The following is a 25904-nucleotide window of genomic DNA, read 5'->3' on the forward strand; positions in this document are numbered from 1 at the left end:
CTAAGTCTTTCACAATAGACAGTGACAGGCATTTCTGATACTGTGTTACACACTAGAGCGGAAAAGGAGCTGGTGGATTAATTGCAAACATGTTAAGGTCTGAATAGTTAATGATTGAATCAACGTTGGTATCTGGTGAATACCGGGGATTAGAGTTACCTCAAAGTGCCTGTCAGGGCAGAAACCAGCGTCCGCTGTTTAAGCTTTGTGTTCATGCTTCCATGCCCGGGAACAACATGAAAACCTCGATTTAAATAGAAACGTAATTAGAAAATGCCTGTTACTCTGGCTTTGTGGCCTGTAATGACTGCATTTGGATTGACACATAAACATTCTCCAAACTGAGGCCGTTTGAAGAGTTCAGGCCAACATAATTGCAGACAGGCCCGTTGAAACTCAATGGTAGGAACTTCAATTCAACTTGGAAGGGAAATTACGGATATTGCATAAACAAAATGTGTGAAGTAGTAAAATAAAACAATGTCCAAGGCTCTTCAATTAAGGTTTAATGTTATGTTCTGCCAACGACTAGTGGTGTTATGGGCCAAAAGGCAGCTGGACGGGTCTCCCGAGTGGCGCAGGGGTCTAAGGTACTGTATCACAGTGCTTGAGGCGTCACTACAGACCCGGGTTCAATCCCAGGCTGTGTCGCAGCTGGCCGTGACCGAGACACCCATGAGGCCGCGCACAATTGGCCCAGCTTCGTCCGGGTTAGGGGAGGGTTTGGCTGGCCGGGATGTCCTTGTCCCATCGCGCTCTAGCGACTCCTTGTGGCGGGCCAGGCGCCTGCACGCTGACTTCAGTCGCCAGTTGTATGGCGTTTCCTCCGACACATTGGTGAGGCTGGCTTCCGGGTTAAGAGAGCAGTGTGTCAAGAAGCAATGTCACTTGGCAGGGTTATGTTTCGGAGGACACATGGCTTTCGACCTTCGCCTCTCCCGAGTCCGTTATGGAGTTGCAGCGATGGGACAAGACTGTAACTACCAATTGGGGAGAAAAAAGGGGTAAAAGTTTTTAGAAAGAAAGGCAGATGGACAATAAGTTGGCAATTACCACATGCGACCAATTATGATTGCGTAGCATCAGTGAACATTTAGCAGACACTCCTATCTAGTGTGACCCAAAATATGTGCATTCAATTTAGATAGGTGAGACAACCTCATTGTGAACCACTTCACCATTGTTGTCGTTGTTGTCTCTGATTCTCAATAGATATCGAACGTATATGAAGCCACGGTACAAGGTGGCCTACAAGATGGTAACAGACATGGAGTGGAAATGTTGCCATGGTTACACTGGGGACGAATGTAGTGAGGGGCCGAGCGGAGGGTCTGGGACCCAGATTGCTACAGCCAAACCACGGCCGAAACCCTCCCGACCGGGACAGACCGGAACAGGTCACGGAGGACAGAGTGGAGGAGACGGTGGGTGGATGTCTGTTCAACCTGCTCCTCCTCTATATCCCCCTCTTCTTCTTCCTACTTCTGTCCTCGTCTCTGTTCCCATGTCACTCCTCAAATAGTATACATGATACATCTAATACTATATAGATTATATACTGTAATATAATGTGTTTGTGTTCAGGGCGAGGAGACGGTGACAAGATGCGGCAGCTGGAGGACAAGATCCAGAGCCTGACCAAGGACCTCCACGACCTGCAATCCTCCCTGAGGGGCATGAATGAACGCTTCCAGGAGGAGACGCACAAACCGGGTTTCACCGGTGGCGGCGCAAAGACCCCAGCGGACTCAGCCCAGCCCGAGATGATGGAGACCATCCACAGCATCCAGACCAAACTGGACCAGCTGGACAATCGGACCCAGGCCCACGACAAGACCCTGGTCAGCATCAACAACCACCTGGTCAACGGGAATGCTGGCGGCGGGAATGAACTCGGGGGTGGCGGTGGCGGCTCCTCTGGAGGCACCGGTGGGTTTAGCGGCGGGACGCTCAGCACTCTGAAAGAGGAGATCCTGAGGGAGCTGGAGAGGAGGGTGTCTCTGTCCTGCTCCTCCTGCCAGTCTGGGGTGGAGGACCTGCGAAGGAAGCAGCAGGAGAACAGGGAGAGGATCCAGGCACTGGAGAAGCAGCTGAACGCAGTGGATGGACGCTATCGCCAGAGCCTGGACGGCCTACGCCGGGAGGTCACACGCTTCCAGGGCTGCTGCAACACTGTCACCGACCTCAAGAACAGGGTCACAGATGCAGAGAGAAAGATCAGCTCTGCGTCGGAGAACTACGATGTCATCCAGAACCGCCTGGAGAAGGAGTTGGGCGGTGGTGGTGGTAGTCATGGCGGCATAGGTTTGGGAGGAGGTGGCTTTGGACCTGGTGGTGGTGGCTTTGGCCCTGGTGGTGGCAGCGGGTTACCCAAGGTTATAGAGGACAGGCTGGATAGCCATCTGAAGGACCTGGAGAGGCGGGTGAACAGCACAGTGCAGCACACGGAGGAGAGCTGCGCCTTAATAGAGAACAACATGAAGGACTACTTCCACCGCGAGCTGGGTGACCTCCGGACTGTGTTCCTGGACCGCTTCGACACCCAGGGCTACCGCATCGAAGACATAGAGCTGGACATGGGCATCGTAAAGGACCAAGTGTTGGACCACGACAAGAAGCTGACCCGCCTGGAGAACTCTACGGCACTCCTAGACAAGAGTCTGACTGACTGTGGCTGTGGAGGATTAGGAGGAGGAGCTGGAGGAGAGGGAGAAGGTAGAAGAGGAGGAAGTGGAGGAACAGGAGGGAGAGGAGACGGAGGAGGAAGGGGAGATGGAGGAGGAAATAAAGGAACTGGAGGAGGATGGGGAGGAGTAGGGGGAGCAGAGGGAACCAGAACTGGAGGAGGGGGAGATGGAGGAAGAGGAGGAATAGGGGGAACCGGAGATGGATGGGGAGGAGCTGGAGGAGACAGAGGAAATGATTACAACGGAGACTCTGTGAAGTCTATCACGTGGAGGGTGGTGGCCAACGAGAACGAGATCCGCCGCTTCGACACGCGTATCAAGGACCTGTCCATCTCAGGCGACTCCCTAATGGACAAGGTGGTGGACCTCAGCCACGACATCCGCAAAATCAAAGCCCTGACCGGAGACAACGGCGAGCACTTCAACCGCATTGTCACAGAGATCGAGATGCTGGGTCGTGGCGTGGACGAATGCGACATCTGCGGAAGAGTGGAAGACGAGTTGAAGAAGCTGAAGAACCACACGCAGCACACCCTGAACCGCTGGGAGAAGGACATCAACACCATCCGGACACAGGTGGACTCGGACCAGAGCTCCTGCTCGCAGGTGTGCTCCACCCTGAAGGAGGAGGTGGGGAAACTCCAGGAGGAGGTGGAGAAGTGTAGTGGCCAGTGTAAGATCCGCCTTGAGACCCCAACAACAGGAGGCGGCACCGGAGGAGGCCTGGATGACCCCCAGAAGCCCCTGGACGGCCACAGTGTGATCGGAGGAACGTCTAACAACGGCCACCTCAAGTCCCTGCAGGGCGAGCTGTCCGAGGTCATCCTGACCTTCAGCTCCATCAACGACACACTGAGGGGCCTAGAGCATACAGTGCAGAAACACGGCAGCATCATCACCGACCTGGGCAACACAAAGAACAAGATCATCTCGGAGCTGGACAAGATCCAGCAGGAGGTGACCGAGCACATCGAGGAGAGTCGCGACCGGCTTGACGGGGTGGACCGTGATGTGCGCCGTTTCGAGAGCACCCTGGTGGTGGAGATGGGTGACTGCAAGCGCTCTGGCGACGGCCTGGAGAAGAGGCTGTCCAAGATGGAGGGTGTGTGTGGACGGCTGGACGGCGTCTCGGACTCGCTCCAGAAGATCAAGGAGGGGCTGAACAAGCATGTGTCGGGCCTGTGGAACTGTGTGAATGGCCTGAACGCTACGGTCATCTCCCATGGAGGGGTCATCGAGAACATCCAGACCACTCAGCTGGATGGGATCTACGGGAAGATCAAGAACCTCAATTCGTCCGTCAGCCACATCCTCAAGGAGTTCCAGAACCTCTCGGAACAGGACCTGACCGGTGAGTGTGTTGAGTTGACACTATATTCCTTTCAAAAGTTAGGATCTAGATCAGGGGTTAGCAACTCCAGTCCTCGGGTGCCTGATTGGTGGCACACTTTCACCCCAGCCCTATAGCTAACACACCTGAATAAACTAATTGCAATCTAAACTGAAGACCATGATTATTTGATTATTGGAGTCAGGTGTATTAGCAGGACTGAGGTTGCGTTTCCCTGATCTTGATCCAATGTAGGTAACTACAGAAACTAAACACTGCATGGTTTGGACAGGTAGAGCATGTTCATTTAGACATGATTTACATTGACTATGTTTGAGAATTTGTTGAGTTCATACTGATATTGAAAAATGAGACGTTAGTTTTAGTTATTATCAGTGGACTTAAACTCTAGTCTAGTTTTAGTCACAGACATTTTAGTCACATAATAGTCAGTGCATTTTTTTCTATAAAATAATGACAATTTAGGCCTCTAACTTCAATCATGTGCACATTCAGATAGCCTTGTCCAACTAGGCCGACTATCCCCTCATATACCTTAGCTGGCAACATTGATATTGTGGCAGATAGTAACCAATGCCAGCCACAATTAACCAATTAACCATAGGCTATAAAGCTGTGGCTACAGGTTAAACAATGTACAGCTCTGATTTTCTCCCCATCAAAACCGTCAAGGGGGTAAATAACAGTGGTTTCTTTGAAAAGGGGAGAATGAGCTTTACAAAAATGCCAGAAGTATTACTGTACTCTTAATATTCATCAAATAGCATTTGTTATTCCCATTGGAAAAAAATCAACTGCAACTGACATTTGCAGACCGTGGTGAGAGAGTGGCAACGCATATGGGGGAAATAAAGCTTCTGATGTGATCAAAACAAAGACAGCCTACATGAAAGTAAGAGAGAGAGTAGATATTGTTTCTAGTTCAGGTTAGTTACAAGTCAAGTGTCCTGGCTTCGCATCAGTTCAAAAGATTGACGATTGACTGAAGTGACCACCTGGGAATTGTGTAGGAGAGCCGGGCAGATCATCTCAATCAGATTGGCAACTGAAATATGTAAATTCTGCCAATGAGGAGTGCATGAAATATTCTGCATGCATGCATACTTAGGATTGGACAAAACAGATGAAAATGAGCTTCATGTCAAATTAAATGTCCTTAAGTGTCACTTGTAGTGCTGTTGCGGTGACCGTGTTACCGCCACACTGGCAGTCATGTCATGACCGCAGTCAAATTCCACGTGACCGTTGAATCACGGTAATCTTCTTTTATGCACTCTGGACATGAGTTGGTAGTACCCAACTCGCTAACGACCATCAGGTCGCTAATGGCCTGGTACTCAGCGTTCTATTGTCCCGCTAACCACTCTGACATCAATGCAAATGCATTCGAAAATCACATCAAACACTTGTCATCAAAACCGTATCATGCTTTAAAACTCACCGTTAGGCAAACATTTTTGACCTCACTGTGATGATCAATTTGAAGAAAGACGTTCAACAACAGGTTGAAACTGAGTGGATAACATGGTTGTTGTGGATGTTATTTCAAAGCCAAACACAACAAAATGGACAGCGCTTTCTAAGGTGATGATTAATTCAAAGCATTTAAGATGTTGTATGTAGAACACCCATACGCCACAGGAGGTTGGTGGCACCTTAATTGGGGAAAATGGGCTTGTGGTAATGACTGGAGCGGAATTAGTGGAATGGTATCAAAAACATCAAACACATGTTTCCAGGTGTTTGATGCCATTCAATTTGCTCCATTCCAGCCATTATTACAGTGGCTTGCAAAAGTATTCACCCCCCTTGGCATTTTTCCTATTTTGTTGCCTTACAACCTGGAATTAAAATTGATTTTTTTGGGGCTTGTATCATTTGATTTACATAACATACCTACCACTTAGAATATGCAAAAAAATAAGACCCAAAAAAAGAACTTGAGCGTGCATAACCCCCCCCCCAAAGTAAATACTTTGTAGAGCCACCTTTTGCAGCAATTACAGCTGCAAGTCTCTTGGGGTATGTCTCTATAAACTTGGCTCATCTAGCCACTGGGATTTTTGCCCATTCTTCAAGGAAAAACTGCTCCAGCTCCTTTAAGTTGGATGGGTTCCTTTAAGTCATACCACAGATTCTCAATTGGATTGAGGTCTGGGCATTGACTAGGCCATTCCAAGACATTTAAATGTTTCCCCTTAAACCACTCAAGTGTTGCTTTAGCAGTATGCATAGGGTCATTGTCCTGCTGGAAGGTGAACCTCCGTCCCAGTCTCAAATCTCTAGAAGACTGAAACAGGTTTCCCTCAAGAATTTCCCTTTCCTTCAATTGTGACCAGTTTCCCAGTCCCTGCCAATGAAAAACATCCCCACAGCATGATGCTGCCACCACCATGCTTCACTGTGGGGATGGTGTTCTCAGGGTGATGAGAGGTGCTGGGTTTGCGCCAGACATAGCGTTTTCCTTGATGGCCAAAAAGCTCCCACATGCCTCCCACATGCCTTTTGGCGAACACCAAACGTGTTTGCTTATTTTTTTCTTTAAGAAATTGCTTTTTTCTGGCCACTCTTCCGTAAAGCCCAGCTCTGTGGAGTGTACGGCTTAAAGTGGTCCGATCGACAGATACTCCAATCTCTGCTGTGGAGCTTTGCAGCTCCTTCAGGGTTATCTTTGGTCTCTTTGTTGCCTCTCTGATTAATGCCCTCCTTGCCTGGGCCGTGAGTTTTGGTGAGCGGCCCTCTTGGCAGGTTTGTTGTGGTGCCATAGAAGGTTTACTGTTAGACTATTCCAGGTATTCCTTAAAGAGGTAGGGTTTCAAGTGTCTCCAGAAGGTGGTCAGTGACTCCGCTATCCTGGCGTCGTGGGTGAGCTTGTTACACCATTGGGGTGCCAGAGCAGCGAATAGCTTTGACTGGGCTGAGCGGGAACTGTGCTTATGTAGAGGTAGGGGGGCTAGCAGGCCAGAGGTGGATGAACGTAGTGCCCTCGTTTGGGTGTAGGGTCTGATCAGAGCATGAAGGTAAGGAGGTGCCGTTCCCCTCACAGCTCCATAGGCAAGCACCATGGTTTTGTAGTAGATGCGAGCTTCAACTGGAAGCTAGTGGAGTGTGCGGAGGAGCGGGGTGACATGAGAGAACTTGGGAAGGTTGAACACCAGATGGGCTGCAGTGTTCTGGATAAGTTGTAGGGGTTTAATGGCACAGGCAGAGAGCCCAGCCAACAGCAAGTTGCAGTAATCCAGACGGGAGATGACAAGTGCCTGGATTAGGACCTGTGCCGCTTTCTGTGTAAGGTAGGGTCGTACTCTGCGAAAGTTGTAGAGCATGAACCTGCAGGATCGGGTCACCGCTTTGATGTTAGCGGAGAACGACAGGGTGTTGTCCAGGGTCACGCCAAGGTTCTTTGCACTCTGGGAGGAGGACACAATGGAGTTGTCAACTGTGATGGCGAGATCATGGAGCGGGCAGTCCTTCCCCGGGAGGAAGAGCAGCTCTGTCTTGCCGAGGTTCAGCTTGAGGTGGTGATCCGACATCCACACTGATATGTCTGCCAGACATGCAGAGATGCGATTCGCCACCTGGTTATCAGAAGGGGGAAAGGAGAAAATTAATTGTGTGTCGTCTGCGTAGCAATGATAGGAGAGACCATGTGAGGATATGACAGAGCCAAGTGACTTGGTGTATAGAGAGAATAGGAGAGGGCCTAGAACTGAGCCCTGGGGGACACCAGTGGTGATAGAATGTGGTGCGGAGACAGATTCTCGTCATGCCACCTGGTAGGAGCAACCTGTCGGGTAGGACGCAATCCAAGAGTGAGCAGCGCCGGAGATGCCCAACTCGGAGAGGGTGGATAGGAGGATCTGATGGTTCACAGTATCAAAGGCAGCAGATAGGTCTAGAAGGATAAGAGCAGAGGAGAGAGAGTTAGCTTTAGCAGTGCGGAGAGCCTCCATGACACAGAGAAGAGCAGACTCAGTTGAATGACCAGTCTTGAAACCTGACTGGTTTGGATCAAGAAGATCATTCTAAGAGAGATAGCAGGAGAGTTCAAGAGTTTTGGAGAGAAAGGAAAGAAGGGATACTGGTCTGTAGTTGTTGACATCAGAAGGATCGAGTGTAGGTTTTTTGAGGAGGGGTGCAACTCTCGCTCTCTTGAAGATGGAAGGGACATAGCCAGCGGTCAAGGATGAGTTGATGAGCGAGGTGAGGTAAGGGAGAAGGTCTCCGGAAATGGTCTGGAGAAGAGAGGAGGGGATAGGGTCAAGCGGGCAGGTTGTTGGGCGGCCAGCCGTCACAAGTTGCAAGATTTCATCTGGAGAGAGAGGGGAGAAAGAAGTCAAAGCATAGGGTAAGGCAGTGTGAGCAGGACCAGCGATGTCATTTGACTTAATAAATGAGGATCGGATGTCGTTAACCTTCTTTTCAAAATGGTTGACGAAGAGAGTGGTAGAAAGTGGCTTTAGCAGCAGAAACAGAGGAAGACAATGTAGAGAGGAGGGAGTGAAAAGATGACAGGTCCGCAGGGAGTCTAGTTTCCCTCCATTTCCACTCGGCTGCCCAGAGCCCTGTTCTGTGAGCTCGCAATGAGTCGTCAAGCCACGGAACAGGAGGGGAGGACCGAGCCGGCTGGGAGGAAAGGGGACATAGAGAGTCAAAAGATGCAGAAAGGGAGGAGAGGAGGGTTGAGGAGGCAGCATCAGGAGATCGGAGGGAGAAGAATTTAACAGAGGGAAGAGATGATAGGATGGAAGAGGAGAGAGTAGCGGGAGATAGAGATTAGAAGGTTGCGATGGCACATTACCATCTGAGTAGGGGCAGAGTGAGTAGTGTTGGAGGAGAGCGAGAGAGAAAAGGATACAAAGTAGTGGTCGGAGACTTGGAGGGGAGTTGCAGTGAGATTAGTAGAAGAACAGCATCTAGTAAAGATGAGGTCAAGCGTATTGCCTGCTTTGTGAGTAGGGGGGGACGGTGAGAGGGTGAGGTCAAAAGAGGAAAGGAGTGGAAAGAAGGAGGCAGAGAGAAATGAGTCAAAGGCAGACGTAGGGAGGTTAAAGTCACCCAGAACTGTGAGGGGTGAGCCATCCTCAGGAAAGGAACTTATCAAGGCGTCAAGCTCATTGATGAACTCTCCAAGGGAACCTGGAGGGCGATAAATTATAAGGATGTTAAGCTTGAATGGGCTAGTGACTGTGACAGCATGGAATTCAAATGAGGAGATAGACAGATGGGTCAGGGGGAAAAGAGAGAATGTCCACTTGGGAGAGATGAGGATTCCTGTGCCACCGCCGCGCTGACCAGATGCTCTCGGAGTATGCAAGACCACATGATCAGACGAGGAAAGAGCAGTAGGAGTAGCAGTGTTTGTGTGGTAATCACACAAACACTGTGTGATAATCCATGTTTCCGTCAGCGCCAAGAAGTCGAGGGACTGGAGGGTAGCACAGGCTGAGATGAACTCTGCCTTGTTGGCCGCAGAACGGCAGTTCCAGAGGCTGCCGGAGACCTGGAACTCCACGTGGGTCGTGCGCGCAGGGACCACCAGATTAGAGTGGCAGCAGCCATGCGGTGTGAAGCGTTTGTATGGCCTGTGCAGAGAGGAGAGAACAGGGATAGACAGACACATAGTTGACAGGCTACAGAAAAGGCTACAATAATGCAAAAGAGATCAGAATAAAATTAACTATACATCTGAGGAAGCGAGAGAGCGGGACCTCCCTCACTTACCTTTCACTGAAACACTCAAATATAACTCTCCCAACTTCCACTTTAGAAATTATAATTGTTGTAAACTACAGCGGTTCAATGTTTCTAGGAGTAGACTCTAACTTAGTTTATTCAGCTAGCTAACTTGGTACAGTATTCTTCCGTGAAAACCGCCCAGGGCACCATATCTTATGACACCATAGCTAACTAGCATGCTAGCATCCAATAACACACTGTTTAGCACCAATACTTGGTTACAACAAACTACCAATAGTGTGTTAACACACTAAACAGATCATTCGTGTCCGTGTCTAGTTCCTTTCATAACGCAAAAATAATTTGTTTGCGTTGCAAAATTCTCATTGACTAAAATGATATTGTATTTAGTTGCTACAGTACTGCTAGCTGGTAGTGTTGGCTAGCTAGCAATGGCTGCGGTGTTGACTTTGTTTGAAAAAATGGCATCGCTGCGAACGAATGTAGCTGGCTAAAATGATATTGTATTTAGTTGCTACAGTACTGTTAGCTGGTAGTGTTAGCTAGCTAGCAATGGCTGCAGTGTTGACTTTGTTTGAAAAACGGCGTTGCTGCAAACGAATGTAGCTGGCTAAAATGATATTGTATTTAGTTGCTACAGTACTGCTAGCTGGTAGTGTTGGCTAGCTAGCAATGGCTGCGGTGTTGACTTTGTTTGAAAAAACGGCGTCACTGCGAACGAATGTAGCTGGCTAGCTAACCTCGATAGTTTCTCTATATTACACCTTTATCTTTGATACAAAGACAACTATGTAGCTAGCTAACATTACACTAATCAAATCGTTCCATTGTAATGTAATGTGTCATATTACCTGCGGAGCGAAGTACAGCATGACTATTCACTCCAGGAGCCATCCATCCCCTCCACTGCCATACGCATATATGAGCCCAAGCCCCCTCCCCCCCCCAAAAAAAAACGGAATTAAAATAATGATTGTGCCGTTATACAATACATAGCCTAATAGTCTACCGCATTTTACTCACGGCAGAAAAACATTTAAAAAAACATAGATTTAAGATGTCTTTGGGATATAATAGGTCCAGCCTATACTCCAAAATTAAACACATTCTTGCAATCACCTTTAAGTGTGGACTGTATTATTATGCATACTGGATGGACTGGTTATCTTATGCTAAGCTCCAAACTATCTATCCATGCATTTGGGAGAGAACGTATAGGCCTATGTAATGTTGGTTCATTGATTGTGCAGGGCGGCTTGCAGAGTTAGCCTACAATTATAGTGAATTTGTATTTTATTTCGAATAGCCTAGTATTAGGGCATTTTATATATTTTCTCTCTCCTTCATTCCTTTCTCGAACGCGCAGAGATTGGGGCTGTCAACGGTTTAATTAAATATGTTTATTTGTGAAAACATGCTACTATTGATGTTCTCGAATAGATTTCACTTGGTTTCCCAAATTAAGCACTGGGTAGCTTAAGATATGGCATATAGAAGCATACCAGATGGACATAATGAAAATGATCAGAGGAAGTTCAGGAGTAAAAACAAACAAAATATAATTATTGACTGTGTCCATAAAATGTATATAGTATGTATAAGCATGAAGTAGAGGCCTAAGCATTGTTGTTCACTAGTTTACTCCAATTAGGGAAGGGATGGTGGGGTTGGAAAGTAATAAAGGGAAATATATATATTTTTAAGGATATGGATGTATATATATATGTATGTATATGCGTATATGTATGTATGTATGTATGTGTATGTATGTGTATATATATATATATATATATATATATATGCGAGAAGAAGAAAAAAACATATGGGGGATTGGAAGTGATGCAGACAGTTACATTGATGGAAGTTACAATCTATCTGCAATAAAAACCAAACAACAAAAATCCACCCAAAGAGGTATTTTTTTTAGAAGTAATAGCTAGTGATTACAGGCTGTTGTGAAATGGTAGAACCTGCTGTAGCCAACTAGCCCGCCATGTGCTTTTTTCTCCTTGACCAAAACATGATGATGTTCTATTTTTAGCTGATATGGGAATGAATACACAAGCAGCATATCAAACTGGGATAATGATTTAGGTTACACCGGAAAGTATAAGAATATATACCAGGCCATATCTTTTATAATAAATCTGATTATTTCATATGGAGATGTGGGAAACTAAAAAGACTAGCTTGCTATGTTTTTAGTCAGGCTAAAGCTAGCTAGTCAGGCTGCCACCTAGCTACAAGGGACGGCGACTCTATCTTACTTTCACAAAATGAAAAGACAAAAAATTTAAATGTTGCTATCGCACCCTTGTGAATGGGAGTGGGACCGGCGAGGATATTACGTTACCAAAAGGTGTCCGCTACTCCAAAAATCCCACTCCTCCTACGTGCACGCACACATGTAGATCAACGGAGTGAAGCGTGTAGTAACCTTTAGTCAGGAAAAATAGGTTGTTGACAAGTATTTTTCGTCATAGTTATTGTTGACAAAATTAACACTGAATGGCACAGATACAAAGATGAGTCCTCTATTTATGTGGGTGGAATTAAATTACATAATTTTGAATGAGAAAACTCCTCCACTGTATTGTTAACACTGTCTGGAATTTGTTCTATGTCCCGTGTCCAATAACAGGCCGCCTTTGTGTCAACACTGAATATTTCAGTTAAATATATGTAAATTATGAAAGTTACATGTATTCATATTGTTGTCATTGCCTCCCACCACCCCAGGTCTGACTGGTCCTCCAGGTCCCTCTGGGGAAAGAGGGCTCCCAGGGTTTCCCGGCCCCAAGGGGTCCCAAGGCAGGGACGGACCTCCGGGCAGGCAGGGAGAGAACGGGCCCAGAGGACCACCAGGTAACAGGAACCATATAAGCCCTTTATAATCAAATCAAATCAAATTTTATTTGCCACATGCGCCGAATACAACAGGTGTAGACATTACCGTGAAATGCTTACTTACAGCCCTTAACCAACAATGCATTAATTCTTTTATTTAAAAAGTACAATAAAACAACAACAAAAAAGTGTTGAGAAAAAAAGAGCAGAAGTAAAATAAAATAACAGTAGGGAGACTATATACAGGGGGGTACCGGTGCAGTGTCAATGTGTGGGGGCACCGGCTAGTTGAGGTAGTTGAGGTAATATGTACATGTGGGTAGAGTTAAAGTGACTATGCATAAATAATTAACAGAGTAGCAGCAGCGTAAAAAGATCGGGTGGGGGTGGGGGGGCACTGCAAATAGTCCGGGTAGCCATGACTAGCTGTTCAGGAGTCTTATGGCTTGGGGGTAGAAGCTGTTGAGAAGCCTTTTGGACCTAGACTTGGTGCTCCGGTACCGCTTGCTGTGCGGTAGCAGAGAGAACAGTCTATGACTAGGGTGGCTGGAGTCTTTGACAATTTTGAGGGCCTTCCTCTGACACCGCCTGGTATAGAGGTCCTGGATGGCAGGAAGCTTGGCCCCAGTGATGTACTGGGCCGTACGCACTACCCTCTGTAATCAGTGTTAATGCCTCAGGAAATGCTATATGTTGATGTTTGACATCATATCAAATCACAATTTATTGCAAGTTCATTTAACAAAGTCACAACACACTTTACATAAATAAAAAAAAATAATGAATACTTAAAAACAAACATGGTTGAACGGTTTGAATTGGTCCAACTACTGAACTCGTCTCTTCCTCTCTTCTTCATTCCAGGCCTCAAAGGTGAACAAGGTATGTTTATGTTTGTTTTATCATTGCATTTGAGTCCTACTGTTGCAATGTGCTAATGCCCTCAACAGTGATGTGTGTTTCACCCCATTACATACATAACATGAGTGTTGCTGAGGGTCGATAACACTCAGGGTGAATGGGGTTTGGTGTGAATGTGTGTAGGAGTCACTGTAGAGGTCAGAGGTCAGCGTTAGGCCAATGAGAACATGAATAATTTGAGGCAGCCAGGTGATGTGCACATACTGGTTCCTGGGTAAGCTTGAGGGCAACATGTGGTGATTGTGAGATAAATTATGCGGCTATTAGCTTAGTGTGTGTGTGTGCATGTGTGTGTATGTGTGTGTTGTCCCTGTGAACCTAGAGTTTTTTACCCCTATTTGTTTTGTGATGTAACATTCCCATCACAAAGGCAGTATAGCTGCGTCTGATCTACAGTAGATTAGCCTATTACAGGAAAACATTCCAAGGGCCGTAACGGTCTTTAATAAACATCTTTCTCGCTATGTTCCCTACACATTGTTTACTTTGCCATTTTGTACTGTAATGAACCGTGAAAATAGATTTCCTCATGTTAGAACAAAGAAATATCATATATGGTTTAGATAATAATCATGCTCTCCCTCCACTCCTGTTGGGTTATTTTCTGAGACCTTGATGTGATTTTGCCCACAGGTATGCCAGGTGCTGATGCCAACGTGCCCAAGCTCTCCTTCTCTGCAGCTCTCACCTACCCCATGCTCAACGCTGGCACCATCGTCTTCGACAAGATCTTTGTCAACGAGGGAGAGTTCTATGACCCACGGACAGGTACTGAATAGAAAGGCGTTGTTGTTTTTTGGGTTGAAGAAGTATACACAAACATGATCAGTGCATACTACTGATACCAATGTATACTGTTAGTTCAATCTACATGTGAAGCAGTGGAGGCTCCTCAGAGGAGAAAGGTTAAACATTAAAATAGTGAAACACAACGAGTGGCGCAGTGGTCTGCATCACAGTGCTAGCTGTGCCACTAGAGATCCTGGTTCGAATCCAGGCTCTGTTGTAGCCGGCCGCGACCGGGAGACCCATGGGGCGGCGCACAATTGGCCCAGCGTCGTCCAGGGTAGGGGAGGGAATGGCCGGCAGGGATGTTGGTAGAGCATGGCGTTTTCAACGCCAGGGTTGTGGGTTCGATTCCCACGGGGGGCCAGTATGAAAAAAAATGGTATTGTATGCACTCACTAACTGTAAGTCGCTCTGGATAAGAGCGTCTGCTAAATGACTAAAATGTAAAAAAGTTATCCTTTTTAGATAAAACTATACTAAATATATTCACGTCACCAAATAACTGATTTAAACTCACTGTTTTGCAATGAAGGTCTACAGTAGCCTCAACAGCACCCTTAGGCTAGCACCATGGTGTAGACGGAGGACAGCTATTTTCTGTCCTCTGGGTACATTGACTTCAATACAAAACCTAGGAGGCTCATGGTTCTCACCCCCTTCCATAGACTTACACAGTAATTATGGTGACTTCCGGAGGACTTCCTCCAACATTTCAGAGCTTTTGCAGCATGAACTGACATGTTGTCCATCCAATTAAAGGATCAGAGAATGAGTCTAGTACTGAAAGCATAAGCTATAGCTAGCTAGCATTGCAGTGCATAAGGTGTTTTGAGTAGTTGACTCAAAGAGAAAGACAATAGTTGAACAATTTTGAACAAATGAATTTCTTCAAAAGTTAAGGAAAAGCATTAGAGAGAGAGAGAGAAATCTTTGTATTTTTTTCTTCTTCTTGGCTTACCTTTCGCTTACTTAGCTAATGCAGCTAATTAAGCCTACTCAACAACCTGACTCAAACAGAGAGGAATACTATTTATGTTAGCCAGCTGGCTAAGGCTATCCAATACTGCAACTCTTCGAAGTCAAGGTAAGCTTTCGGTTTTATTAATTTATTGCCTCCGGGGGCCGCCGGTGTAGCTGCTAAACTGATTGCTGTACACTGTACTGCATGAATGTACACATGGATTGGATTGAGCATTTACTAACGTGTTAGTTCTAGTTGGTTGACTATGACGTTAATATAGCGTGGAACCCCGTATTATCGGCATATTCAACAGCATTTAAGAAATATATTACCTTCAACAGTGCTATCTTGTGATCAAGCCATCAATGTTATGTGATTATTGGTGTCGTAAAAATGTTAGCTAACGGGTTGGCAATTAGCATGTTTGACATTTCAGTGGAAATACTACTATTATCAGCTTTTTGATAAGCAGTTTAGCAAATAAATACATCCCGTATTATCGGCATACGGTCCCCAGTTATTGGCCACCTTACTATTTTGTTCAATTACAAGATATATCAGTTTAATTTTGTTCAAAAAAGAGACACCAACCACGTAGTGTTTACTAGATAGTTGACTAGTTGGCTAGCCTTCCGGTAAAAAATAATGACTTGCCTGTCAACTTTTCATTGCGTAGCCCGGTGCGCCCTCCTGTGGACTCTTAAAAAATGGTTCTTCACCAACATATTCAGTGTTGTAACCAAATAATGTCTCATAATTTCTTTTACAGATTAATCTTATGTTTTGAGAAATTAGATAACAGTTGAATACTAAAATATGAGTATTAATAATTTACATCAAATAACATTTTAATTTCAGTTATGTGCATTGACATAAACAATGAAAACACTTTTGGAGTTTGTGTTGCAGAGGTGCACTTGGAAAGTAAAGGAAGAAATACACAAGATGGGTTGAATAAATATATATATTATATTTTAGACATTAATTTTTTTGTACAAATAAATAATTTCATATGAACACAAACAAAACAAACAATTAAATCTCGACCTCCATCCCTATATTGTCATAAAAATCACAATCAAAATCCAGCTCCACCGCTACCTCTGGATCCCACTTTACACACCTGCAGTGGAACCAGTGCTGGCAGAAGTCACAGCACACCCATGGCACCTCGGATCTACACTCCTGAGGGGAGCTTGCAGGCGGATCATGATCCCCGCAGCGAAAACAGCAGGTGGTGTCTTCTTTTATAAAAAAATAAAATAAGAATAAAAATTGATTCTTCAACAACAATAGTAATTGATACAACTGAGAGAGAGAGAAAAAACAAATTATGAAGTACCTGAGAGTGGTGCCATGGGTGACATGACAGACGTGACCGGTGGAGCTTTTCTCTTCCTTTTCTGTGCTGCAGTTTGATAAAAAGTAGTGTTATACAGAGCATGTTGCATGAAAACCCTTTTCAACTTTTTTACATCAATACCTCTGGAGGAAGCTGCAGAGGTTTTGGAGCAGGTGGAGATGACTTGAGGGCTGGTGCTATGGACTGTAGATATGTAAAGAGAGATTTATTTTAGTTTACATTGCTGTTTTATAAAACAGATAACAAACAGTGATTTTTTCGTAATTTAACATGTGTTTACCTGTGGAGGTGGCAGTATTCAAATTGCAGGAGGCAGGGACACCAGACGAGGGTGCTATGGTGGTGTGACCAGGGGAGACGGAGGAGGCAGTTGGTCCAGAGGAGGCCGTGTTGGTGGTGACAGACAGGGGGGGTGGTGTGCATCGTGGTGGTGGTGGACAAAACCGCCGACGATGGCTTGGAGGAGCTGGTGTAATAGTGGGGTTGAGGGGCCGACGATGGTGTGGCCAGGAGAGTAGGCACGTGGCCTTCTTCTGCAGCTGGGGACTCCGGCGGCTCCTACAGGTGTTGCACACTGGGAGGCACTGGCAGTGGTGATGCAGCTGTCAGGAGTGGTTCCAGCAGGGAGTCCAGCAGAGGCAATGGCATCAATGGTCTCATCCATGGCAGCCCTCTCCTGTGCCCTCTGTGTTCTGAGGGCTGCCCGACGCTCTTTCTCCTCTGCCTCGGCCCTCTCCTTCTCACCCCTCTCCTGCCACTGGCGCGTGTATTCCTCCCCGGTGAGGCATGTGGCGACCACAGGGAGTCTTCTGTATCGTTCCAGCCGATACTTCAGTACAGTAAGGATGTGCCCCAGGTCCTTTGCCAACTGGAGCAGGGGCTGGGACTGGAGCAGGGGCTGAGGGTCCTCCTGTGGTCCAGGAGAGGCGGTGGTGGGACCCGGTAGGATCAAAAGGGAAGATGCCACACTTCTTAAACCCTTCCACCACATAGCGCATGTCCTTGCATCGCTAGTATGGGTAGCGGAATACTCTGGCAAATTCTGATTTGTTTACCATGTAGGAGTGGCCAAAATGGCTAAGGTCTCCAGCTACCTTGGAAGGGGAACCCATGGCTGGCGCAGTAGATACAGTACTGCACTAGATAATTTTCATCCTCTGGTGCAAGCAATGTGGGTGGTCCACTGCGACAACCATGGGTCACCCAGCTGCTCAGCCTGTCCGCCAGGGTCTGCCGAGGTACACCATGCACCTTGGTAGATAAGAAAAGAAAACTGTTACTAGCTGATAAAATTCACATACACATGGTAATCTCCTAAAAACAAAAGATGCCCTGCCCCGCAGTCCTCCATGGCATGGAACATGTCCACCTCACTCCACTGCTTCCTCTTGACTTTCTCCATGCTGTGGTGGTAAATACATTTAGCTAAATAACTTGGCATACTATACACATTTTAGAAAGATAACTCAATCTGAATATGTATAAACATTTACATTTCAAAGCTAAGGCATTGAAAGGTGATGAAAGTTTTCACAATAACTGAAAGTATACCCACGTTTTTTGTTTGATGTTATCTGTAATGAAAATTAGTGTCCCAATTAGTTTAATATTGATGCGTACATTGTAACATTTGACTAAATACTGCCTCTATGTAGCTGTTGTAAGATGAAACATAGCCAACAGTGATAGGTGTCAAAAGGTTAATGGTTAAAAGTTCCAAATACATTTTTGCAGATTGTGCAAAACGCCTCCGTCAGAGGACTTCAAATTTGATACGGTAAAGCTTGACAACATTCAGCTGTTTTCGTGATATGTATTATCTAACGCTTACAATTTATTTCCTTTTTGCTGTCTTAGCAGTTCTATCAACATTTAGCAACTAAGCTAGCAACATTAGAAAATCCGTTAGCTATATTTCAGAGGTAAAAAGTTGTGGTCTGTCGCGCAGTCGAATTTTACAATATGCAGCGTGTCCCACAAAATGTGTACATATATAACTTTTTTGAAAACTTTCAAAACCTAACTTAATTTACATAAATTGCACTGAAAATCGGTGGTCAGCTAGCTAGAAGGGTGTCTTTAGTGGCAAAACATACCGTTATTTTCCAGTCCATTTAAATGTTGAGCTCGAGGTGATTTAGTCCTCCAACCGCTAGAGAGTGTCCGAAGTTAGGGGGTGTCCGATGTTGGTGGAAAATTAGCTAGTGACAACGATGTAGGCTGTGTAGCGGTTATGGTATGAAGGTTGGCTTGGAGAGGTTTTTGCACTTGGTCACAGACAGCTGTTGTGTTGTGCACTGAAGTCCACAAGCAAAAGGAAAAGGTGAGAGGAGGAGAGCGGGTAGATGCGAGAAGGAATTATACAACAAGCAAAGTGATTATGCTGTATGTGCGGGTGATCAGGGGTGTATTCACTCCACCAATTCTGTTGCAAAATGTTTCTTGAACGGAAGCAAACTGAATGAAATGGGGAGGGACCTACCTGAATTTGTTCAATAGAAACTCTCGATTTAGTTGCAAAACGTTCCTGTTTTGCAACTGTTGGGACTAATGATTACACCCCAGATCAGCTAGATGCAGGCAAGAGTGTGTAAGGCAGTATTGAATGTGCCACTGTCTGTCACCTTGATTACTCAAATTTGTCTCTCGACCTGTGCACCTACGTTATGAACGTTCATTTGTAGACTAGGTTGTAGCAACCTCATGATGAGTATAGGGCAAATTCGAGTATCATGTAGTAGCCTAAACCTATCGATGTTACATTGAGCTGGGTGAATGAAATATGAATGACAGTCGTCCAATATGCTGTAATAGAAATAAGAAAAATGGTCCTCCCTAATCTTAAACGGCACTGACTGTAAACATTAACCTCATACTTACAATGTACAGTAAGTAGCTAGTTAGTTACATCATTGTTTTAGTTCATGTAGAATGAGCTAACTGTCAAACCAAGTCATAACCCTGAACAGGCAACTGTTATTGCCTACAATATCAGTGGATTATGCTAAGCTAACTCTAACCTTTCCCTCTCTGTGTTTCCCAGGCGTTTTCACAGCGCCCATTGATGGGCGCTACTTCTTCAGCGCCATCCTGACGGGCCACAGGAACGAGAAGATCGAGGCGGTGCTGTCCAAGTCCAACTACGGTATGGCCCGCGTAGACTCCGGGGGATACCAGCCAGAGGGCCTGGAGAACAAGCCGGTGGCCGAGGCCAAGATCACCCCCGGCTCCCTGGCCGTGTTCAACATCATCCTGCCCCTCCAGGCTGGAGACACAGTCTGCATTGACCTGGTCATGGGCAAGCTGGCCCACTCTGTAGAGCCTCTCACCATTTTCAATGGAATGCTGCTGTACGAACAGATGTGACAGCATCCCCTAGGCTCTCAAGCTGGAACATGAGCGAGGGAGAGGAAGGGAGGGAGGAAAGAGGAAAGTGAGAAAGAAGAGAGGGGTAGGGGTTGGTCCCCTCCGGAGCCGTTTAGACTCACGGTTTTATTTGACAACCGCTTTTGAAAGCAAAACGACGGTTCCAGAGAATGAGGTTAGAATGACTTTATATCGACTTGTGAAACATGGGAATGAAAGAGAACTAGAAGACGACGACGACAGAAAAGTTTTGTGTTTCACCCTCCGCGTGTCATTCCTGGCCCTCTGATGTTGTGAGACCTGATGAACTGCTTGAACAAACATAGGATATACTATAGACTGAGCAGCAGCAGACAGAGATGTTTAGCTTACCCAACATTTGGAGAAGTGTTTTCACACCGAATTTGTACTACTGCAGGATTTTTATATGGTTATTGGAGTCTCCGTCTCCTTATTACTCACTCCAGGCATGGGGTTCGGAGTACAGTAGTCCTTCGTGCACTAATACCGACCATAAGGTCTCCTTGACATCCCACGTACCCCTTTGCTGCAAAGTGTTTCCCTGCCATAGAGCCAGACCCATAGTCAAGGTCTGAGGTTAACCTGAAGTACAGAATGTGTAGTCTAGGGGAAAGAACAAGGAATGAGAAATTCATTGCTTGATTTTCTCTAGCTGTTTTCTATTGAGATGAATTCACACATTTTGTGAATGTTTTTATATTACCGTGCACTTTTCTATCTCCTTGTATGTGTGTTCTGGTCTTTATACCCTGTAATGCCTTTGGCCCAGTGATCCAAAGTTTGTCTGTGTGGATATTATTTTAAAGCTTCAGTACCTTATACTGATGGTTCCCAAAACATTTTCTGTGCCGTCCGTGACCTACCTAAAGCCTTCAGAAATGTCTGTGATGCTCCAGGTGAATGAAAGAATGTTCCTAGCTCAAAGTCCAGCCTTAAGCCACAACCAAGTAGGAATTTACCTCAACCAGAGGGAAACGCTGCCTTATACTACAGTACTGTAGGACCAGATGGGCCATAGCCCCTTTATTACATCAGTAGGGTTGCAAAAATCTGCAACATTTCCCCAAATTCCCAGGTTTTCCAGAAATCCTAGTTGGAAGATATCGGATGTCCTTCTTGTTCCCTCTTGATTCCAGGAATCTTCTAACCAGGATTTCTAGAAACGTTTTTTGCAACAAATGAGATGACTCAACACATTATGACACAAGTGTGACAAAATGAAAGTCTGAAAGCCTTGGGGAAAACTATCTGGCTTCGCAGAGATAAAACGAGTCGGGAGGGAGTTTTTTCCTACCCCTTCCCCCTTGAACCCCACTCTCTATTCCCCCCTCAGGCACACGATGTGTTGAATAGCTGCCAAGGGCAACAAGAAATGAGCGTTCCAATCCAATGGCCCAGTGATACATACAGAGCAGCAGCTACAGGCCCTCCTATGGCCAATGTGATACACAGCAGACCAGTGTTTCCCAACCCGTCCTAGGTTCCCCCCAACTATTCCACGTATGATCTATTCCAACACTAGCACATCTGATACATACCAGATGCGATGTAGCAGGCAACGATATCAGAACAGCATCAGGACGTTATTAGCCACTGCATTAGGGTGGTAGGCTATTGGAGCATGTGTTTATGTGTTCTTTGCTTGGAAATTCAGCTTACAGATCATCAAATCAGACCTGGATTCAAATAATGATTATTTGTTATTTAAATACTTATTTTCTGTGTATTTTAATATTTTCTAATAACATGGCCTGAATCAACTACTTCTATTGGAAGTATTTGAAAGTATTTTCAAATAATTTCCTAAAAAGCCTACTATTTGAAATAACTTTCAAATACTATTTTCAAATACCTGGGTTAAATGCATGGGAGTATATTTGAGTCACTGGCCATGTCCGAATACCCATACTTGCGTCCTAAATTGTAGGCCATTTGAGTATGCGGAAAAATTCAGTTTAATAGTATGCAAAATTTCGAAAATCAAGTATGGTTTAAATGCCAGGATGTTATACTCATTTCTGCTCTTCATCTAGTAGAATTCGATGCACACTTTTCCACAATACATTGGTAGAGGTGGGCTGCGAGTGATAGGCCCTAGTTCTCTTCAGTAGCCAGACAACAAAACTAGACTACTTAATTGGGCAGATGCCGAATAGCGAAGCTTCTGCGGTGGTGTTCAAATGTAGTGTAAGTAGTTTTTGTTCTCCTTCAAATTAATTATCACGAGTATTGCTACATCTTTTTTTTTTTACCCAAGGTATATTTCTGTTTTCGTATTGAAAAGTGTTTCTTGTTCTTTTGGCCTTCGTCAGAGCTTTTAAACTAAATACTAAACCATCTTTTGATTTTTTAATGTGTCGGCACCGGGGACTCGGGATGTTGCTGCGTTATTGATGTCATGTTAATCTGGCCTTTTGATTTGAACTTATGGATTGTTTTAGTTTTGTAGGCTAGGTTACCTATTTAATTATTTAATTTATGGGTCAAGCCTTAGCAGTCATTCTGATCTCGTTCCCAATGATCAGTCCTTTAGTTTATTATGTTGCTGTCCAGCGGTTCTGAAATGTGCGATGCACCCAACCGTCCACGTTTTTCTGTGCAATAGCCTTTTGATTTGAACATCTGAAAAGTTTTGGTGTGTGTACTAGGCTATTTGATTTAATTTATATATGTTACAGCACTTTGGTTTCAGTACTAAATATGTTGATATGGAACCAAATTATCTGTTTCTGTCTTCAGTCCTTTTTAAATAGGATAGAGGGGCTATATGGGCTGCGGTATAGGTCGAATGTGATAGTCTGCCTATAACCAGCCTGAGTAAGCCTGTAACTCCATTCCTATTTTATTCAGAGTTTAGAGAAATTAATCAATTTGGAAATGCGCTATTATCAGGCTTGTTAATGCGATAAGTCTATTGAAAAAATCCACCCTCCAGCTTCTCAGCCAGTTAGGAGCCGCTACTGCGTTGCGGCCGTGGCATACTTTTTACTAAACGGTATGTGCTAAATAGTATGCAGTTTAAGTATGTAGTACGCTAGGATGGGTATTCAGACACAGCCAGTGTATTTGAGAATGTTCAAATATGTGCCAATACTTTCCAAGTGTATTTGGAAATACATTCCAATATTCAACTACTTGTCTTTTCAAATAAAACATATCTGAACACTTACTTCGAAATGTATGTGAAAGTAATTGAGACATTTGAAATAGTATTTGAACCTAGAACTGGATCAAATGGATACCAACATGTTTGGCAGAGATGTACACCATTACAATCAAATACATGGGGTTTTATAAAAAAATATATATCACTATTGGAAGATGCTGTATTTAGTTGAGAAGCTGCTATCTTGCTCCCCTGTGCCTTTGAGTATTTCTCCACTGGCTCCTATCTGACCTCTGTGCCTGTTATTGCTAAAGGAATCGGTTTACTCAATCTATGAAGTAAGTCATCAACAACTGGTCATTCCACATGCCAACGAAAGCAATGCTATGTATTAAAGGTCTTCTTTTTTTACAACTCCTCCCTACAGTCCAACCTGTTACCTTGAATGCGTGATTTGGCGACACATGTCGTTCAAATAACGATATTACATTTTACACAGCCATGCCCTCTCTGTAGGAGTTTTGGATTCATTCGCTGCTCAGAGGGCTAGGACTCTAATCTATCAGGAAAGGAGATGGCGATGATGTCATGTTTTGTGATGTCCTCAGTCTAGTTTGAGCAGACCTCTCGGTTCATTGCTCTTGTGTGATTGCTTAAATGAATATTTCTTAATAGGCAGTGATCCAAATGCTGTGATTTATTAAGTACAGTATATCGTACGGATTCAAGTATTTCCATATCTGGAAGAATTGTCCATTTGACTTACTAGGCCATTTGGAACTTGAGTCAAAGAATGTACAAATGGTTTGATAAATATTTATTCCTGCATATTAATAAACATGGCATTTTGCTTCTCTCTTGGCCCGTGCTGTAAAGGCTGAGAAAGAAAAAGTGTCGAGCCTTGCCATTTTCCAGTCTGCATGCCAAAAGGAGAGAGTCATTGGAGATCTCCCTATGAATTCATGGAAAGAATAACATCTCACAGCTGTCCATCAACAGACACAGATGTCTAATTTATGAGGAACATAGTACCCTTTTGCCATTAGTTTCACCTGCGTCGAGCTGGGATGGGACTTCGTCAAGTCCTGGACATCTAGACAAAGAGATGGAAGGAGGAACACCTACTACCTTTCCTCTCACCTACTCCAGGGAACTTTTCCCATGTTTTCCCCCCTTTTTCTGTCTTCCTCTTCATTAGATTTCCGCTGTCCTTTATCTGTGTAATGAGCCCAGGTTCTGACCTCCAAAGCCTGCCGTTCCGACGCCTGATTGTCTCCTCTGGTTGGAATGAGAGAACCTGGAAGGGCCTGAGCTGCTGGTCTGGAAAAGACCTGAGTGGTTTTTCTATTTGACAAGTGAGAAAACACAGGATCTGGTGGCCGACGGCAGTGTGATACTCTTGTAAGTGATGCCCTTTGTGATGAATCCCTTTAGTTCTCCTAGCAGGCTTTATCCGTACGGGATACTGACTGGCTGGCTGCCAGAGGGATATCAAAGAACACATTTTTCACATACTGTAGGTTCCTAAAGGACATTTTAAGGGGCACAGGGCAGAGGTTGTTGGGTTGGTACCTGCATCTGCTTGCAAATATTTTATGATGTGTATGAAGTGTGACCCTGTTTTGAGCTGGGGGAGTGGGGGGGGAATCTGTACACACCAGCTGTGTGTGGATGGGACGGGATACTGACAGATATCCTGTTTATCTTTCATCTTTATACACACACACGCGCACTTCTTAACACTGTCACATCAACACATCTGTTGAAGTCACGGAAGCACATCAGTAAACTAGGTGAAGAGAGGGTGTACAGCAGCTTAAGGAGATCACATGCACACAACAGTCAGTCAAATATACTGTACATTCTTGAGATAAGGCTACGACTCCAGTGGGTTATTTGCATAGCATACTGGGTCATTTTCTCAGGACATGTTATCCATATTCACTACACAGCTCAATAGATACTATGTGAAGGAGAATGTGTGGAATGAGAGGCGGTGTCGTGACGTGACTTTCATTATTGAGATGACTATTATTTATTGAATAATTACCTACTATGTTTAATTGTTACTAGATTAAATTAATCATGTAACAATTAACTCATTAGGAATTTGGGGCACCATGGGAAAAGTTGTTTAACGAGTTACCGTTTCCCAAATTAACTCAAGTTATCTAGATATCTCTTATCGTTTAACAGTCATTTATTAATCATTTACCTCATATCAGTCTCATTCTGAAAGTCGTAGGCTCTTTAAGTCTGCGCGAACCCGGGTCTTACTGATCATTCCGTACCACACAAATTGATTTAATTATTTATTTATTAACTAATTAAAAATGATAACACAAGATACAAACACATACACGGTATAGGTAGGGATTAGAAACTTAATACAATGAAAACGGGTACCTAGCGTACTAACACAATATGACACTTGTTACAAAAGATGGTGATTTAAAGAGAGAGAGAGAGAGCGAGAGAAAACACTTGGATACACACAGACCTATACTCATAGTAATCCTAATACTTTTTCAAGAACTGCCGCCCGTTTGGTAAGAATGAATGCATGTATTTACGTCTTTGTCGTCTTTGTTGGACCCAGGCCTTCGTGGGAAGGGTCGATTGGGCCTTCTCTTTTCGGATGGCCTTTTAGATGGAAGGTTCAGATGGAAGGCTCAGATTGTCCACAAGAGGTCACAATGTCCTTCTTCTTAGTCATCTGTTTACTTTCACTCGTTCTGGAAGTGGTCTTCTGAGGATGGCTAATCAGCCATGTCGATGATCCCCTGTGGGGT

General features: G+C 44.8%; 1 protein-coding gene across 1 annotated transcript in view; it reads left to right on the forward strand.

Annotated features, from left to right (window-relative positions):
* LOC121539645 (EMILIN-1) overlaps window positions 1–22343 on the forward strand; it is a 57706-nt gene extending 35363 nt beyond the window's left edge. Inside the window, exons 3-9 of the mRNA XM_041848306.2 lie at window positions 1213–1424; window positions 1585–2715; window positions 2935–4038; window positions 12478–12603; window positions 13450–13467; window positions 14140–14274; window positions 19663–22343. Of these exons, the coding sequence (XP_041704240.1) occupies window positions 1213–1424; window positions 1585–2715; window positions 2935–4038; window positions 12478–12603; window positions 13450–13467; window positions 14140–14274; window positions 19663–19985 (3049 nt within the window). The 3' untranslated portion in view covers window positions 19986–22343. The remainder of the gene's footprint in view (window positions 1–1212; window positions 1425–1584; window positions 2716–2934; window positions 4039–12477; window positions 12604–13449; window positions 13468–14139; window positions 14275–19662) is intronic.
* Window positions 22344–25904: the final 3561 nt, after the last annotated feature.

The sequence above is a fragment of the Coregonus clupeaformis genome, chromosome 34 (genome assembly GCF_020615455.1).
Source record: "Coregonus clupeaformis isolate EN_2021a chromosome 34, ASM2061545v1, whole genome shotgun sequence".
Lineage (NCBI taxonomy): Eukaryota > Metazoa > Chordata > Actinopteri > Salmoniformes > Salmonidae > Coregonus > Coregonus clupeaformis.